This window comes from Hermetia illucens, chromosome 4 (genome assembly GCF_905115235.1).
Source record: "Hermetia illucens chromosome 4, iHerIll2.2.curated.20191125, whole genome shotgun sequence".
In the NCBI taxonomy this organism is placed as follows: Eukaryota; Metazoa; Arthropoda; class Insecta; order Diptera; family Stratiomyidae; genus Hermetia; species Hermetia illucens.
Window position 1 is genome coordinate 145038124 of NC_051852.1, and position 17973 is coordinate 145056096.

Below are 17973 nucleotides of genomic sequence, written 5' to 3' on the forward strand. Positions count from 1 at the left end.
GTTAAAAACACAGTCGAATAGTAGGCAATAGCAGCGAGGATAGCATCCTAAACAAAAGACGACTTACGGGACCACCCATAGTCGGCAGATGAGCGAAGTTCGAGTATCCCATACATCGTCCTTTTCTTGTTTAGACGCTTCGTTTGCCGTTTTTTTCGCCGGTGCACTATGTTTTCAGCCTTACGCGTCTAGTAATTTGTGTGGCCTTTTTCTTGGCACATCTTTCAGATAATAGCTTCCTAGTCCTTAGTCCCCGCAGCCAAGTGAAGTTAAAATATTTGCTTCGTAAAGTGAAACGGGTCTTATTCTCAGAACAGCAGTAGTAATCCTGAGCAGATAATACATTTTAGGTTCTAGCAATTCTGTGAATCTCATGTTTGCAATCTCCCTTAGCGGCACCCTAAATACTTTCTGCTCCCTTCTTCGTTGTAGTTGGTAGTCCAAATCCATATTTTCAATCAAGAATTGGTTCTCGATCACAAGTTTATTGTATTTTGGTTGTCGATTGCCATCTTGGTTTTAAGGTTCCTATGCAGGAGGAGGTCAAGCGAAGTTATTTCATTTAGTTAAACTTTTTCGTGGTGTGGTTCTCTGCCACATAATCGGCCTCTGTTGAGGGCTGGGTTACGATCATCTTTGCCGATGTCCACAGGATAGTAGATTCGCCGATCTTGATAACAATTCCGATTGTCGATTTCTGCATCGTATTGTTCCGAGCAAAGTCGGCTTCGGTTGAGATGAGAAGACAGACAACCCTTCCTCTTTAGGTATTGGAGTACCCGTTTTCCCATCTCTCAACATATCTAAAGAAATTTCTTTATGTTTTGATTGGATGTGTGATGCGTGGCCATGCTCCAACTCAAAGATTCTCGTCCATTAGGCATCTGATGAGCTGTCAATAGGGCATATCCGCCAATGAGGGAACCTTGCCCTTTTTAAATCGGCTGAGGTTGTCTCGAGGATAGGCTTCCTGATGCACCGAGATTGAGTCATCGCTCATGTGGTCGATTGGTATTATTTGAAGTCACATTGACGTGTTTGACGATACCGCTCAATAGGGAGTTGATCATCTATTCTTTTTGGACTGCAATGAGACTGTATTTGTATTTCATTAAGTCGGTGCCTGCAATCCTAACGCCTCTCTCTGCGAATCTCGTCTTATACTTCTGAATATTGCGATTGTAGGTTCTCTTCCCTTTAAAGGTTGATATGCTGTCGATGATTCGCTAGTTTTTGGGGAGTTCCACCAGGGTTGAAATTTGTGTATCAATAAACGTCTTGAACGCGCCGTCCTTTGTGGCTCTCTATCTTTATAAGTCAGGGTCTCACTAAACTTCCTAGTGGTTCGTTTTGTTCAGCTCGTGATAGACTTGCCTTAATATACCTTTTTGGTAACATCAGATATGTGTCATTCAGTACGACCTAACATGTCGTCAGTTATAGTGAGAGTTTTCCCGCCTGCTTTTTCATTTGAATTCATCGTGGCCTTTGAGCTCGTCAGAGTCATCCTTCCAGTTAGCTTCAATTATTATCTCTACTTTGGCGATAGGGTCTGGATTGCGGCTTTTTTTGCAATTTGTTTGATTAATGGAGCATTTTTTTATACTTTCTCTCCTTAAAAGTGACGTCTTATCTCATCTTACTGGAAACCAAATGAAGTAAATTTTGGTTTTCATCGTTATAACCCAGAAAGCAGTCTTCTTATTTGGATCATTCCCGATGTTCTTCTTTTGAGAAGTGATGAAAATTTCGAAAGTGGAAGGTGAGAAGAGTGAGCTCTTGATGTTTCAAAATTCAACTAGCGCCTTGTGTCTCATAACGGTTTAAAGAATTGTCCTTTCTCTTGTTAAGTGTTGAAGTTACATGAGGGGACTGGTTAGAAATATGAATAACTTGTTCCTTTCTTTGCTCCTTGGCGGGTCTAGATCCACAACCTACTAAAAAGCCTGCAGGCAGCAATAAATAAGGGTGCGGTTGTTGAAAGAAAAACAAAATGTTTATTCGTATTGAAAGGCAAAAATAATAGCAAAAAAAGTGTGCTTCAGGGCATACAGTTCACCTTCCCCAGGCTGATTCTGATTGAATCAAACACCGTTGTGTTTACTCTATAAATTTCAAACAGTTCTATTTCAAATCTACCTCTAAATCAATCCCGGCCACATCAATGACGGATTTGATTAAGTAAACCCGCAAAAATGCAACAAACAAAGCGGAAAAATCCTTTCTATAAATTATCCATAAACCACTTTTGCAATAACCGAATAATTCCACAAAATTGTCTGATATAAATTACATTTTTGGCCAATGTGGAAAAGCGAAATCCTCCCCGGCTATTGCTCTTTTTCGTCCCCCTCTCACTTTCCTGCATTATTCACAGGATGACGTTGAAATTGTATTCATTTTTGAAAACAATACAACAAAAATCCTCCCCCAGTGCGAAAACAATGTAATGCCTAGCAATAAATTCATATCAGTGAATAATCTCATAATTACCTCATCAACTATATTTATAGGCATAAGGATCAGTTCTGCTTGTACATAAATACGTACGTAGATTCTACCGAAACCTGGCGTTGTCCTTTTGTTCTCTTTCAGTATCATGAGGTACTCGAAAATCTCTGCCTTATTGTACGTGGAGGCATTGTTCATTCCCAGCTTCGCAGGCATTATACGTATGCAGCCATTTGGAAGTGGCTCACAAATCTACGTTTTGTGAATTCCAAGTGATACTTATTGCAAATATGAGTATTCGGACATTATCAGCAAGGATGGCACAATGCAATGCAGCAAAATCATTTTAATACGAATTCCCCCGAACTACACGTGATCTGTGCTAATTTCATGGTAGGGGGGTGACAATTCCTGGAATGTATGGTTGGTTGGGAATGCTCTGGAAGGGAAGGTCAAGGGTTGACACCTATGCCAAGGACTCTTTTGATATCAAATTTAATTCAAAATGATTGGTGTAAAAATTAGTGCGAGGCATATTTTATCGCGGTTCAGTTTCAGATTGTCCTCCAAATATCTGCATGGATTTAACTTCCCTTAGTGAAAGGACATTAGCGTGTAAGGACCTAACATGAAATGGAATTCCATTTGTTTCTAATGCACTGTTTGCTGCTAAATCACCGCAAAGTTATTGGCTTTACCTTTTGTGTGGTTTTATCGGTCTGCGCTTTTACTACACACATTGCGTTATTGGCTGGACGCAATTAAATAATTTGCTAATTCCGTTTTGCGGTCACTAACACAAAACAACTTTTAGGCTATTCTATGTACAAAATTATGTTTTCCTCTGAATGTACGATTTGCTCAGAGATTTCCCTCTAATTAATAAATGGTTTTCTTTATTTTCTTTTCTCTTTTCATTCGACAAACCATTCGTGGTAATTAGGCGACAAGTCCCTATTTAACGGGCATTCCTGCAAGCACGTATAGCCCATACTTTGCGCCAGGACACCTAGTGCCTACTTTATTAGGACCAGATCCATCGACAGTTGCATCACAATTAGGTCCAGTTGTACCGCAAGCAGTTCCTGTTGCACAACAAAAAATTCCTAGATCCGATCGAATAGAGGTAAGTATTGATTATCCTTTGTATTCATGTTTAGCTCATAATTCAGATAGTGTTTCGTTGTTTCCGTTACTATTTTCTAACTCTAGTTTTATTCATAATAGTCATAATATTAACGGCAATAATTTTTATAATATTAATCATGATGGTATCATGTTTTATATGCATTAAAGCATTTTTATGACGCTCTTCATTTTTTTTAAACACTAGTTCATTTTTTTTAAATATGGTTCCAAGATGATGTTTATATATTATGAAATATGAAATAACAATTAATATGCAAGTTTGTTTTTAAGTTATGTTTTTAATATTAACAAATTCACTCCTTAAGAAAATTAAAGATTGTAATGATTCAGGCCAAAAAAAAATTTTAGAGATGAAGTCCATGTGATACTTGGATGATTTTGGATTGATTCAATGGCGAAAGAATTGTATAAAATTTATTTTATAGATGCGAAAGTCATCTCCTGTCAAAGTGACTAAAGATCCTCTTGCTCCCAAAGGATTGATTAAGTTTGAAATTATTTCGGTTACAAGCCATCCCCTTACAGTCTCCCTACTGAGTAAGACAACTTTAGAAAATGTGTTTAGCGAATTTGAAATGCCCGGTCAATTCGGTACAATTTATTGATCATTCGAATTATTTTACTTCCAATTAAACATGGGACTCCTAGTTCCTCCTTCCTGTTCTATTGCCTTCTTCAATAAAAGCCTTGTCATTTTCTTTTCTTAGCCTCGAATCCGGGTCCAATGGACCACTATAGGCTGTAGGTTTTCTGGTTTGTTTCAACTAGAAGAATTCCCAAAATTCATTAATCCAAAGCGTAGCAAACGCTGTGTCCTGTGAAGAAGACTCCACTCAATCCATGTCCTTATATAAGGACGAATTTATCCTTTTATCGATCCCTTGCGTAGTTCTTCCATCTGCGCTGCCAGTGATTTCCGTACTTTATCCGGCACAATGCTTATGGTATGTTCTGCAAGTATGATGTTTGCCGTATGCAAGGTGCATCGCCCGGCTGTACCTATGTGGATTGTATTTCGCCTCATCAACGTTTATCAGCATTGTCACATGTTTCGTGGTTACATTGCTTGCCTCACGACGGACGTAATCCAAACGACCTCTTGACATTAAATTTGATAACGATCATCATCTTCCCTGCCAACTTTCGCTTTGACAGCGTTCTTTTTTCTGTTGATCACGATCATTACCATGCCCGTCTTCTCTTCTGCCGCGATCAATTTCGCCTTTCCCGGTGTAAATAGTCTTCATTGCATAGACTTCCTTCAAATTCTTCGAAGTAACAACCACAGCTAAATCATGTGTCAACGGTTGCCTTCTCTTCCAGGCTGGGAAACATAAGCTTTCTGTTATTACACATAATTCCATAGTAAAGGCTCTAAGTTCCAAGCGTTGCAATACACCCTCTGCGACGGTATTCTTTCTGATTCTAATTCTCGACCAGAACTTAACCCATATGGTGCATCCAGTGTCAGCACAGCATAGTAATCACCTGGACTTGCTGCGCCCCTTGCTATGTCCACAACACATTTACTGCATCTATAGGGGAACAAGAAATCTTCTTTTTTTCTTTACCCTTTGTCTCATTCACAAGGGTGGTCGGCTTGTCGTGATCGTTTGTGGCACTTTATTATGTCGAAAATCTGATCTGAGTGTACTTGCGAGGCTTCCAAATCACCATCCCGCATATCAAGCCACGGTCGTTTTGACCGGCATTTTGGTCGCTTACCATCGGCTTCGATGTTCAAACCAATCTTCGCCAATTAATTCTCGCTAACGTAAATTATATGACTATACCATCTAACACGCCTCTCGAAATTTTTCCACCATCGGTACAGCCCCATATCAATCGCGAGTATCCCTTTTCCGGAGGTGATCGAAGGTATGTTACGCCAATAGTCCAACGCAACATCTTGGTCTCCATTACCGCTAGACCACGTTTATTGTCTTCTATAGTCGGCCAACACTCAGAAGCATAGAGGGCGACAGAATGAATGTCACTGGAGTAAATTTTAGATATGAGATGTTCGCTGATATATCGATCAGAAAGAATTTCATGCAGGTTGCGCCAATGCTGAAGCAATTTCATAACGCAGTTCCCCATGGTCCGATAGCGTTGACCCGAGATATTAAAGTCGCTCAGTTAGGTAGCAAGAAACCCGCTCTCTATACTGTCGCTTCAGCATTCTGCTAATGATGATTCTTTCTATCATCTCCTCTCATTGTGGTCCGCAAGAAGATAGAGCAAGGACTGGATTCCAGGGACCGGCAAGATGAGAAAAATATAAGTAACTAGGAAAAGTCGGAATTCTGATCAAAGCCCGATTGTTGCTCACCACCACATCTTTTAGGAAACAAAGAAGCAGAAATGGCAGTGAAGTGTCTTCCGGTCAAATGCTCTTTTAGCTTAGGAAACAGCTAGGAACCACTAAGTACCAGGTCCTGATTATAGGCTAAGTGGATGATAGTTTCCCATGCATCATTTTCTAAAATGCTGACATGTTGGCGGACGAATTTTGAAGCCTTTCCTCAATATTCTTCCGATTTCCAAGCTTTTTTCAGTTTTTGACAATATGTATTTCTTCCCTTCGATCCCAGAAGACAGTCACTCTGAACCCATGGGCAGATGGGTTGGATTCTTTGAATTTTCACAGCTTGAGTAAGTATGTGTTCTGAACTATAAAGTGAGACATCTAGTTTTCGATAAACGGAGCTAGAAGGGTAAAAGCTGCACCCGGTGTATTAGAGATTTCCATCTTGAAACTTTCCTCGTATCTACCTAAGTTCCAGTAACCATAATGATTTGATAATGTATGTCAAATCAGCTTAACCTTCACACGCTTTGAATTATGCTCTGCAATCCGAAAAATTCAGCCAATGATTACTGGAGGTCACATAGATGCACGTAGTCTGCATAATCTTAGCTGTTTGACGCATTAAGACTGAACCAGCAAGCTCATGAAATACCTGTATTTACTTAGGATTCGTTTGTACAATTTGCCTTCAAAAAATCTCACATGATCGATTCTGAAGTCAAACTCCCTTTTCAAAAGTATTAAAGATACGAAAATGCACTGAGTAATGCAACGGTTGGCAATATACCCTAAGTGGAGCATAGGGATTCCACGAAATGCGCCTTAACTCTCTTCAAGTCTCCCGAAAAGCCTATACTCTTCCTCAACTGTTCTGCATCAGTTGCTTTTAAACCATAGTAAGATAGTGGGTTCCATAGCATATCCATTGCTACTTCACTGGTACTTCGCCCGCATGCCAGCTCTTCGCTCGAAATTTTCTCAGGCCTCAGTACACCGACGACAGGGAGAAATCAAGTGTCAATGAAAGTTTGGAGCCTATGAATACCAAGGGTGGTCCCTTTTCATACGCTACTCCCAAATAACAGCACAGAGAGCATTGTCACGAAACAACCTCAACTTGGTATTTAGGTAGTTGCATTTCCAAATTTTAATGTGTAAAGAGTGCAATGACCAAACAGACTGAGAACCTTAATTTTTTGATATTTGGCTTGCGTATCTTTTCACATTAAAAACCATTTGTCCAACGATTCAGTGAGCTAGCAGACAGATGTCATCAGCGTAGTCGAGGTGTTTGAGGAAAGATGTCATGGTCCATTGAAGTCCTTCACGTCCTTAGGACAGGACAGCATGGAGAACATCATCGATTGCAACAAGCAATGAACTTCAAATTTCTTAGAAATTTTACGTGGATTATCCGGAATACCCCATCTGTGTAGAGTTTTCCAGGTGTACTACCTGTTTACATTGTACTATCAAAGCCCACCTTGGCATTCAAATTACCCGTCACGATTGCAATATCACTTTTACGAAGCTTCTCCAAAACTGCGTTGAATTGCTCACAGAAAACCTCCTTCTCCTCTGCATCGAAAGTCCTCGTTGGTATGTAACACTGCGCACTATTGGGATGTTTCTCATCCAGGACCAGAATTTCGTAGTTAGTTTTCTGTCTCATACCGGTTTCCAGTGTTGAAGAGTACACCTGGTGCATGGGTTCCAAAATCCAAGCATGTAGGTCGTAGAATTAGTGTATGTAATTCCGAAGCATAAGCAAATTTCTACCCCTTTTAGTCGCCTTTTATGCCAAGGATGGAATACTTTGGGGTGCATTCTACACCTCGTCCCCCGCAATTCACAGGGGAGGTTCCAAATTTCCGTCTTAATAGAAAATGCTACTCTCGGTGGTCTCGGTGGAATTTGTCCCACCTGCTCTCTGCAACGTCAAGATCATACAAAGCCATTCTACCATTTGTTAGTGGCTTTTCCCTCCTCTCTCTCGGATAGGCACGCTTCCCTGTCTTGCGGAATGCAATACAAGGCTCCTATTATTGTCTTGTGTAATCCACGTGGGTTTTTTGGATGCCCCGCAAACACATTTGTTCCAACGAATTGAAAGCTTTTTACCAGCTTCATCAAAAAAATATTCTCCAGACATTCCTTGGCTTATTGAGGCACAAAAGGCTGCAATCACTACATTATTTTCAAAGTGTTGATGAGTGATAAATATCTGGTCTGTATGGCGGAAGCTCAAGGGATATCCATCACAATCAGGGCCACATGGGACCTAGCGAAGTTGCTAAGAATCGCTTTTTTCATCGATTTTGTCTTTCTGGAAAACACCATTTTCTCCGTATCCAATATTTGGTACTACTACGTATTGCCGAGTGCCGATCGTGAAAGATATCCGATATGAAAACCTTCTTCTTGATCGAAAAAGCTATTGCTGTTATCTTTTCAGCTAATAATCGCGGTGGTGCACCCTCACTGCTTTCCCTGCACTGCTTGGGCGTGTAGCAGTGAACTTCTGTTTCGTCACAGGATACTATATAGCGGAGGCTTTTCAAAGTCCTCAGTAAATTGCACATGACTACGTTCAACAACCCATGACTAATGCTGACTTCCTCGACGATTTTGTGTTAGCCTCAGTCATACTCATCCTTCAGCTCTAATTTCTCTCTTTCTTCAGAGAATTCCCTGCTTCATGCAAACACTCTGGTCCATCTGAGAGTGTTTTCTCCTACTGTGCTCACAAGTACCTTAAAGTTTTAGTCACCTTCTTGTTCAAAAGCTTTATAAGGATTCTTTTTATTCTACAGAGGCATTAACCTTTTGGATAGCGATGGTTTCAATTGGTGTTTAAGAGGCCTACGAAAGCTGGGGTCTGGTTTATGTTTCCATGCTATCTGTTTACTCAACCTTCCTGGGTAAAGAACTCGTTTGCTATGTATTAAAAAAATCAGTCCCATTCACGTTTGATCCTCATTCGGTCTAGGCCTGACTTAGTAAGGAACTTCAGACATCCCGTCTACGTCATCGCTCCATCTCAATCAGGGTCTCCCATTTCTTCTTTTTCTACCATAGATATTGCCTTTGTAAATTTTTCGGGCTAGATCATTCTTACCTATACGGATTGACCCACCCACCGTAAGCTATTCAGCCGGATTTTATCCACAAACAGACGGTCATGGTGTCGCTCATAGATTCTCTGATGTAGATAGCCAACAATTCTTCGGAGAATTCTTCTCTCGAATGCGGTCTTGCTAACAACCCAGGTCCCCGAGGAATTCATGAGGATTGTATAGTAAGAGCTTTGCCCCTTATGTGACATGTTTCGAGCGGAACGGCCCATGGTTATAACTATTATCGGTTGTGATTTTCGACCTTAGGAGAAATAATCAACTCTCGGGAAACTCTCCTTCATAGTTTTCCGTCTACATCTTTCCGACTGCAGTTTTTCATTAAGAAAGAACTTTCAGCCGTCACCACGTAGAGGTGGAGATAGGGTTTTTGCTGCTGATTCAGCAGGGGTTTCCTCGGTTTTATGCTCCATCGTGGGAACCAATCCAATTACTTTAGTTAAACAAGTGAAATGGCGGTTTCATCCAGGAGAGATCTCGTTTTATTTATCTGTATTGGGACTGCAAGTGAGTGTCCGGATAGCTGCGCGGTTTGAGCACAAGGCTGTCATACGGAAGGTCGCGATTCAAATCTCACTAGTGGCAGTGGGATTTGTATCGTGATTTGACGTCGGATACCCGTTGACTCAGCTGTAAATGAGTACCTGAGTCATATCAGGGTAATAATCTCGGGCGAAGGCAATGCTCCACATTGCCTCGTGATATATAGTCTGCCTCAGTTGTCAGAACTTCTGTAAAGACCATTTTCAGTACTTTATTCGGCGTTGTCCCCAATGCTTTTTTTCATGTTTATCAAAGCCGTTACTCAGATAAATGCTACGTATAGTAGCATACCTGTGTCAACTTTGGCCACGAGCAATCCACGGCTAGATTTTGGTCCAGTAGTGTTAGGCATTATCCTTGCTAGAGATAAGTTAGCCTCTAGTGCGTTTTTCCACGTATAATCCAAGTTCCTCTTGAAATTCAGCAATGATCAGTCTAGATATTGAGAGTTCGATTACGAGGTAACAGGTTGTTGCCAGCCAAGTTCTTACGGCTGATAATTAGAACCGCCTGTTTGGACTTTTTTCCGCTAGGCTGATCTAACCATTCGTAGCCATAATTTGATGACAGGGATGATTCGCCTCGCATATGTGTGGGTCAATATATCTGATATATTTTGTTATTTCAACCGTTGGCAGGTTGTCTGCAAAACCAATACCTCTTCCTTGAAGAGGCACGGGGCACTCCATCATGTTATACAAAGACGATAATTGCCTCCTTGAACTTTCTTAGACTTTTATCTCAGCTGGCCAGCCCAACACCTTGTCAACTTTACCATGGAAAATACTCGCTGTCTTTCGTTGGATACAAAAAACCTTTCTTATCTGTGGATGGATGAATGGGGATATGTTATGAAATTAAAGAAGGGGTGCAGCTCCATCAAGTTATATATCACGAAACAATCCAAAATCATTTTCAAATAATTTAAAGAAATTATGATCAGAATCACACCAGAATAAGAAAAATTTAACAATAATTAACAATATCAGTTAATTTTCAAGTTTGCTTAGTTTATGGCTTAGTGGTTTCTAATATAAACGTACTTTTTAAATATAAAAGAAAATTAGACAAATTTGAAAAATAACTGAACTATACCATAACCTTTAGAATGCCACAACTGCTTTAAAATAGCACGAGTGTTGATATTTATTGATGTTATTTAACTTATTTATTAAGGTAGTTTTCACGTTAATTTTATGAATAAAATTATTACTATTCTTACTCACATTCACATTTTATATATTTACAATAAATGTTATGCAAATTTTTAATACAAAACTAAGTTTTAATATTAAACTGCAAATAGTTTCTTTCTGTGTTTTAAATATATCTATTGAAGTTTTAATAGATAATGAATGATATAATGTGAATGGTATTTTTGCAATTCACATTTGTTTTTTTGTTTTATGTTTTTTTTTATTTAATTTATTGAGATCAATAATGATGACTCTATTTTATTAGAAAATTGTATAGTAAGTCTTTAAAACTTGAATAATTATTGAAAATTTTTGTAATAGAACAATGTGTATAAATTGTAATTAGGGCCATGTATGAATACTTTATTCACTATAAAATAGTGTCAATCGATACTTAACTTGTAATACTGTTAATTTAATATTTCTTTTATTGTTTTCTATTGTGCATTTAACAGCAATTGATGGTTTAATAATCTAAGCTCGAATAAAGTCTTAAATTCTAATTAAACTGTATATGTTTTTTCTGATCATCATTTGATTTTGATTTTTTATTCTATTTTTTTGGAAGAAAATAATTATAAAATGTTTTTCTCTATCTACATTTAAAAATGTTTCTAGAATAAAAAAACTACGAAATGAATGAATCTCTTCAATTGATTAATCACACATTCGCATATGAATTTTATTTCGAAATTGGTTCTAAAGTGTGTATTGAAAGAAAATAACTACTTATTTCGATCTGCCGAGAAGAATAATTTGAAAAGATGGATTTTCCATAGGGTTGATTTTTTGTCTCTATGAAAATTACACAAAGGAATAACTTTTGTATTTTACTTTTGATTTCGTTTGAGGTCACATGGCAAAACGAATTATTTTTGGGCGGTCTTTCCGTCAATATACGACCTTATGATTTTTTAGCAAAATATTTTTGTTTCTTAGGTAAAGTGCATTATTCTCATGTTAGTTTGATATTGTACTCGTAAGAAGTCTGATATAAAATAGTTTATAGTATATAGTTAATATATGTGAAGTGAAAGCATAATTAGTTGAATATTTCTTCCCATAGATTATGGATAACCAACCAAGTGTTTCACGAACAAAATAGCAATTGTTAAAATTGAAAAAGTGTTGATTTGTTATTTATAAGTTGTGCCAAATTCAAACATAAAATGAGTTGAGAAGTACAAAAGATGACTTTAAAAAATAATCAAATCAATTTCATCGCATCAATCAATCTTTTTGAAAATTCTGCGGTAAGTTATTGATTGTTCTTCAAAATTTTGATGCCAACCAATATGCCGCCAAGATAAAATCAAAAGCCCTACATGCGCTATTTTGCAGAAGAAAAACACAACATACATAAAAACAATTGCGCTCCAGCTCTTGCTATATATGTATATTTAAAGCTCCACAATATGAAACGTGCGACCGCGTTAGCTTTAATTTTTGCCCCTCCACATGCAACAGAAAGCAAACACGAATAATGCATTTAGCCTCTTGAAAATGAGCTCTTTAACCCCTTTTTTGGTTCAATTGTGTTTTTATATTTATAAATTTATTTATTTTTTTTTATTTTATATTTTTACTTTCTCCCTTTCGTTGAAATACGCTAATATATGCATCCCCCTTTTACAGCATTTCCATGCACAAAACGCTGTAATAATATTACTTTTGTTCTGTTTCATCCTCGTTAACAATTCAGCTTTTGCATTTTAGTTTATTGAAAAGAAACTATCGCTGCTGAATTATTATTTGTGAATGCCAAGTTTTCTATATCCGCTTCCATTTGAAACTTATATTTGCTTCAAATAAAAGAAAAAAAAACAAAAGATAAACATTAGGCATTTTTTGGGCAATTAATTAGTGTTTTTTTCTCATAGTGAGTTCTAATAAGTCCTAAATTAAATAACCTGCAAATTTTGCAAACTTATCTCGATTAAACAAATGCAAGCAAGTGTTGAACGCTAGGTAAGGAAAAAAACGAAGATAATCTGTATAGGCGTCACTGCAATATAATGTGTTACTACTACTCATGTACGTGTGCCAACACTTTAATTATTTTTAACTTTATGCAGTTTTCCCACGTGTGTTATGCGCATGTTACTGAATCCAACTCAAGATTCGTATTCAAGTTTTCTCACCAATTATAAAACATAATTAAATCTACTAACCACCCTAAAAGCTGTATATTGTTGTGTATCAAATCTGAATTTGTTTCTAGACGAGTTTGGATAAAAAAAGAATTTAGATTTTATTAAAATTAAGAAGAGTAAAAATTTTAAAAAATTAAAAATTAAAATAAATAATTTTGATGACTGCCAAGTCACACAAAAATTTTATCGATGATTGACATTTGTGGTATATTGCAGGAAATATAAGGATCAAAATCTTTCCGTGAATATATGTATTAGTCCTTTTCTCAAGAACCCCATGTAGACATAGGCCTTGTCAAATCTGGGGAAGCTCCTCTAAATTCTTCGACACCAAGGCTGCTTTGGAAAATCCAATGGCCATTACCCGAGTACCTTTTTCTTTTATCAATAAAGGCATATAAAAATAAATAGATAGTTGTTGGTCCTTGAAAATCATAAAAATGCGGTTTTTATTAAATTTCCTAAACATCATTGTTTCCCCAAACATCTGCGACAAAATTAATGTTTTCAAAGATCTTAATGATGTCTTTTATTGCTTAAAAAACCGACAAAAAAAACAGAAAAGGAGATAAATTTCAGCTTGAATAATACATAAATCAACGCTATCTCGCCCTTTACATTGGAAAAGGGATGCTAGTGCCACCCGATCACTCGTATGTCCTTTGCGGTTGAAATAGTTGCAGTTTGTTATCATTCGCGGCCTAATAATCGGTGTCCGGGTTGGGCCTGGCTTAGTAAGGGATTCTAAATATCCTGATTTAGAGTCGAGGTCCGTGAATTCGATGTTCGTAGTAGTTGCCTGGGGTCCCGGCGTACATCATCGCTCCATTTGAGCCAGAGTCTGTCTAGTTTTCTTCTTTGAACAATGATGTTGCCTCTACGGACTTTCCAGGATGGATCATGTTCACTTATCCCGACTACATAATCTGACCACCCCAGCCCAATGAACCCTTATCCCTCATATCATCCTTGTAAGAGTGCTTCGTACAATTTGTTTTCATGTGCACGAAGGCAGCTTGTACATCTCGTATCCGGCGTAATGACAGTTAGGTTGGACTTTTCTGGGACTGATAGTTCTATTTGGCCTGAAAAATTGGTCAGGGTCACTCAAACCGGTCTTTCCTATTCCTTTCCTATTTCTTTAGCGTGTGTTGCTCTGGGCTATATGCCGATCTCTTTGGAGAAAGTTAAAGTAGTTCTCACACGGAAGTCGAAAAAAGAGATCAACTTAACATCATTGTGGCTGAAATGTCTGAAGGGTATGATCGATTATCACATTCGCGAGAAGGTGCTGTCAGTCTGCTCTTCATTCCTTGGTTTCCAAAACAGAGAATGTAGCGCTGAAATGCGAGTAAAACTGAATCCAAATACTGAATACTTTCTTATCCTCAAACACTGAAGAAACTGGGACCTACTAGGTGAATGTTTAGCGATGACTTAAAAGCAGAACGGGGGTTTGAAGCTGGACAGGAGAAAACGAAAAGTGGGCTTTTTCTATTGGACAATATGCAACGGTGCTTCAGGCTGATCCTTAGGTCAGTAATCTAGATAATGGACGAGCGATTGAAAAGGAGGCGCATCGCAATCTGTAACGATAGTTGCGCTGCACTGATGACATTAAATAGTCTTGATCACCTCCAAAATCATTCAGGAATGGTGGTTATCTGGCCACTACGATGTAGAGGAAGACGAAATCTCGGATGCCTTCGCAAAAGATGGTCAATTAAGAGCATGCCAAGATTGGAACCATCATTGGCTAATGTTGCTATTGAAAACTGGGGACACGTTTCATATAAGGGCAAGTAGCAGACTTTAAATGCTAGAAAATACACCAAACTTCTCTTATCGCAACCAATCAAAAAAAATTTAAATGTTTTTCCTACCAAAAGCAGGAAGACTTGCAGAAGTATTGTGAGCATTTTGATAGGCCAACATTCAGTACCTGGACATATGTTTACAATGAAAATTTTAGAAGATGACGTGTCCATCCTGCAACAAAGAAGCGGAATCGCTGGAATATTTTGTATGCGAATATCCTGCCTATCAACAGATATCAGATTTGTGCTGCTGACCTGCTCCAGTTGCATTGGATAGCATCGCGTTTACTAGTGGAAGTCCTGCTTTTATATTCCATTAAACAGGGTAATCCGAGTGCAGTGGATCACTACGGTCTAAGTGTTCAGAGATTATGCTTCTCCACATATACATACACATCTTCAACGACTGTTTTGAATGGTGTCGATCGGCAATCCATTTACATTTGTACATAAATGGAAGTTATGGGCAGGCGTATTACCTTGATATAGCCTTTTCTTCTACTTTCCTACTGAAACGTCTATGTGGTATCCAGGAGCAGATTTCGAGAGTTCATATTTCCTGGAACGTGGTTATATTAGCCTTATATTGGGGACAAGTTGCCGCCTAGCCTAGCACGTACTGTATGAAAGTGTGCAAATTGATGTCCTATTTCTTTACCGGGTCCGCTGTTATGTGCCGAACCCAATTCTAGACTCTGCGTGGCATCATGGCTGGCAGTCTTTCTAGGTAGCGTTGTTAGCCCCATGCCTACCTTTAATCTGAAGGAGCAGTTGGCTCAATTTTTCCCATTGTTAGGCAGGTGATGTAACACGCGCTTTCATGCTTTTCCATTTGCAGATTTTCTGTAAACCCTAAAGGACTATCTTTTTCATGCCTGACATCTATTTAAGTATCTGTTACAAGCAATTCAATTCAATGGGGGCTATGGGATTACAAAGGGGACAGGCTCTTTATATGATATACGAATTTCATCAACCTCTAAATGGAACATTGTACGTCCAGCACGGATATATATAATTGTTACCGGTATACCGGTATATCCGGATAGCTGAGTGGTTAGAGCGCAAGGCTGTCGTACGGAAGGTCGCGGTTCAAATCTCACTGGCGGCAGTGGAATTTGTATCGTGATTTGACGTCGGATACCAGTCGACTCAGCTGTGAATGAGTACCTGAGTCAAATCAGGGTAATAATCTCGGGCGAGCGCAATGCTGACCACATTGCCTCCTACAGTGTACTGTAGTGTACCGTTACGGTCTTGAATGAAGTGCTCTAACACACTTCAAGGCCCTGATCCAACATGGATTGTTGCGCCAACGATTATTATTATTATACTCAAATGTATTCCAGCCTGCTCTTTCATGTTCTGGGCTATCTGTTTCTCGGGCGACCCGTTTGTCGGACATCCTGGAACACTGGATTTCTAATATGTAACCTTTTCTGTTCAAGTGGAGATCTAATCTTCATACGTGATTTTGATGTGATTAGTACAGAGAGGAGATCCAGAGCGGAAATCAGCTTGCGATCTGTCGATCAAGCTTTCGATGTCTTCCTTGATGTGTTCCTATATTACTTCAGCTGTTATCCTTGTGATGACAGAAAGCATGCAAATACCACTCTGATTGTTGTACTCAAAGTGGATGCCTTTCTTCGGTATCTCAGCGATTAACTCTGTCCTCCTTGGATCGGGGAAGGTCTTAGATGCTTAGGATTTTCAAATCAGCGGCAAATATTTCACTTTCTGTTAGAGAAGTGGTCCGTATCCGCACGTTGTTAATGATATGTCAAGTCACCGGTATATCATCCTCAAGAGGCAGAACTTCGCCGTGTATTATATCGTTAAGAATAGAGGTGAATTTCTTCTGCCACCTCTTTAGCTACTCATCATCGCAAAGAAGCGCAACAGTTAATTTTTCTTCGTGGCACGGTTCACACACTTCCCATGTTTTACCACGGAATCGGATCCAGGGTACGTCACGTTTTTCACCACTCCTCGCAGGGATCAACAGATCTCTAATCTCCTTACGACTATCAATCCGCTTTGACGCTTCCGCACCTACCCAGGTTTGGTTACGCCCCTTCGACACGTGATTGGAAGCCCGAGTAGTGCCTGCGAAAAGAACATTTTAATGGTGGCCTAATTCTCATAAATATTCTTAGGTACAATATTCAGACATCTGCCGTTACATCAGTAAGCTAATTCTCCCACTACTGAACGGCAGCTGGGGATCGAAGCTATCGAGCCTTGTAAAAAGCCCTAGAGGCAACACGCAACCGAAGGCAAACGACCAAGGGGCAGTGGTCCCATCCAAGACTGATATCAGCGCACCTGATGTTATGGATAACCGGAAGACAATTCCTGAATCTACTGCTGATTACAATGTGTTCAAATTATCTGCCCATACCCTGCTTGTAAGTTGAAATCCAACTAATCTTGATGAGGCAGGGGGTTGGTGAAATTACCTTTGACCGCTATCGTTACCGTCACTAAGACTATTTTTCCCCATAATCACTTTTGTCAAAGTCTACCTTTGCAAATTACGATTGCAATGTCACCTCCATGAAGCCTTTCCTGGACTGCATTGAGTTGCTCATAAAAAATGTGGCTGTATTGTTAAAATATCCTTCATTCTTGACCGGAACCTTGTATACGCAATGGACGGTTTCTTGCTAATTAATTTATTAAAAGTATCCAACAAAGTTCATTTTAGCCATTTTCTAAACTCTCCGCACTATGTGTGTTTAGTGAACATCCGGGATTTGTAAGTCTGAAAAGGTCTTGTTCTCAAATCAAAATCGATATTAAATTAGTTTAGGAAACCAAATGAGATTAGGCCAAAAAATAACGAATAATAAATGAAAATAAAAAGTAATTAATAAAAATAGAAAATAAATGAGATTAGGAAATAAACACAAATAAAAATTAAACAAAAATAAAAAAATAAGTAAAAGATAAATAAAATAAGAGGCAAGGCGAAAAATAAAATTATATTCATCCAGGCTACGGAAAAATAAATATTTCTATATTCTGAAATGAACGAATTGAAAAAGTAGATAATTTCTCAAAAATCAAATTTTTAACCGTCTTTCTATTCACAACTTACGAAGTCGTTTTAAATTTTAGGGTAAATCATTTATGTTTTTAGAAATATGAGCTAAATTTATTTCTGTTTTCATTTCATATTTTTTGAAGGGGATAATTTTTTAATTAAATAAATCA

General features: G+C 38.4%; 1 protein-coding gene across 21 annotated transcripts in view; it reads left to right on the forward strand.

The window, feature by feature from the left end:
- Positions 1-17973, forward strand: part of LOC119653550 (homeobox protein 5) — a 1045448-nt gene that overhangs the window by 953622 nt on the left and 73853 nt on the right. For all 21 annotated transcript variants that reach the window (XM_038058245.1, XM_038058241.1, XM_038058239.1 and 18 more), the window contains one exon: positions 3395-3577. In XM_038058245.1, coding sequence (XP_037914173.1) covers positions 3395-3577 — 183 coding nt within the window. The remainder of the gene's footprint in view (positions 1-3394; positions 3578-17973) is intronic.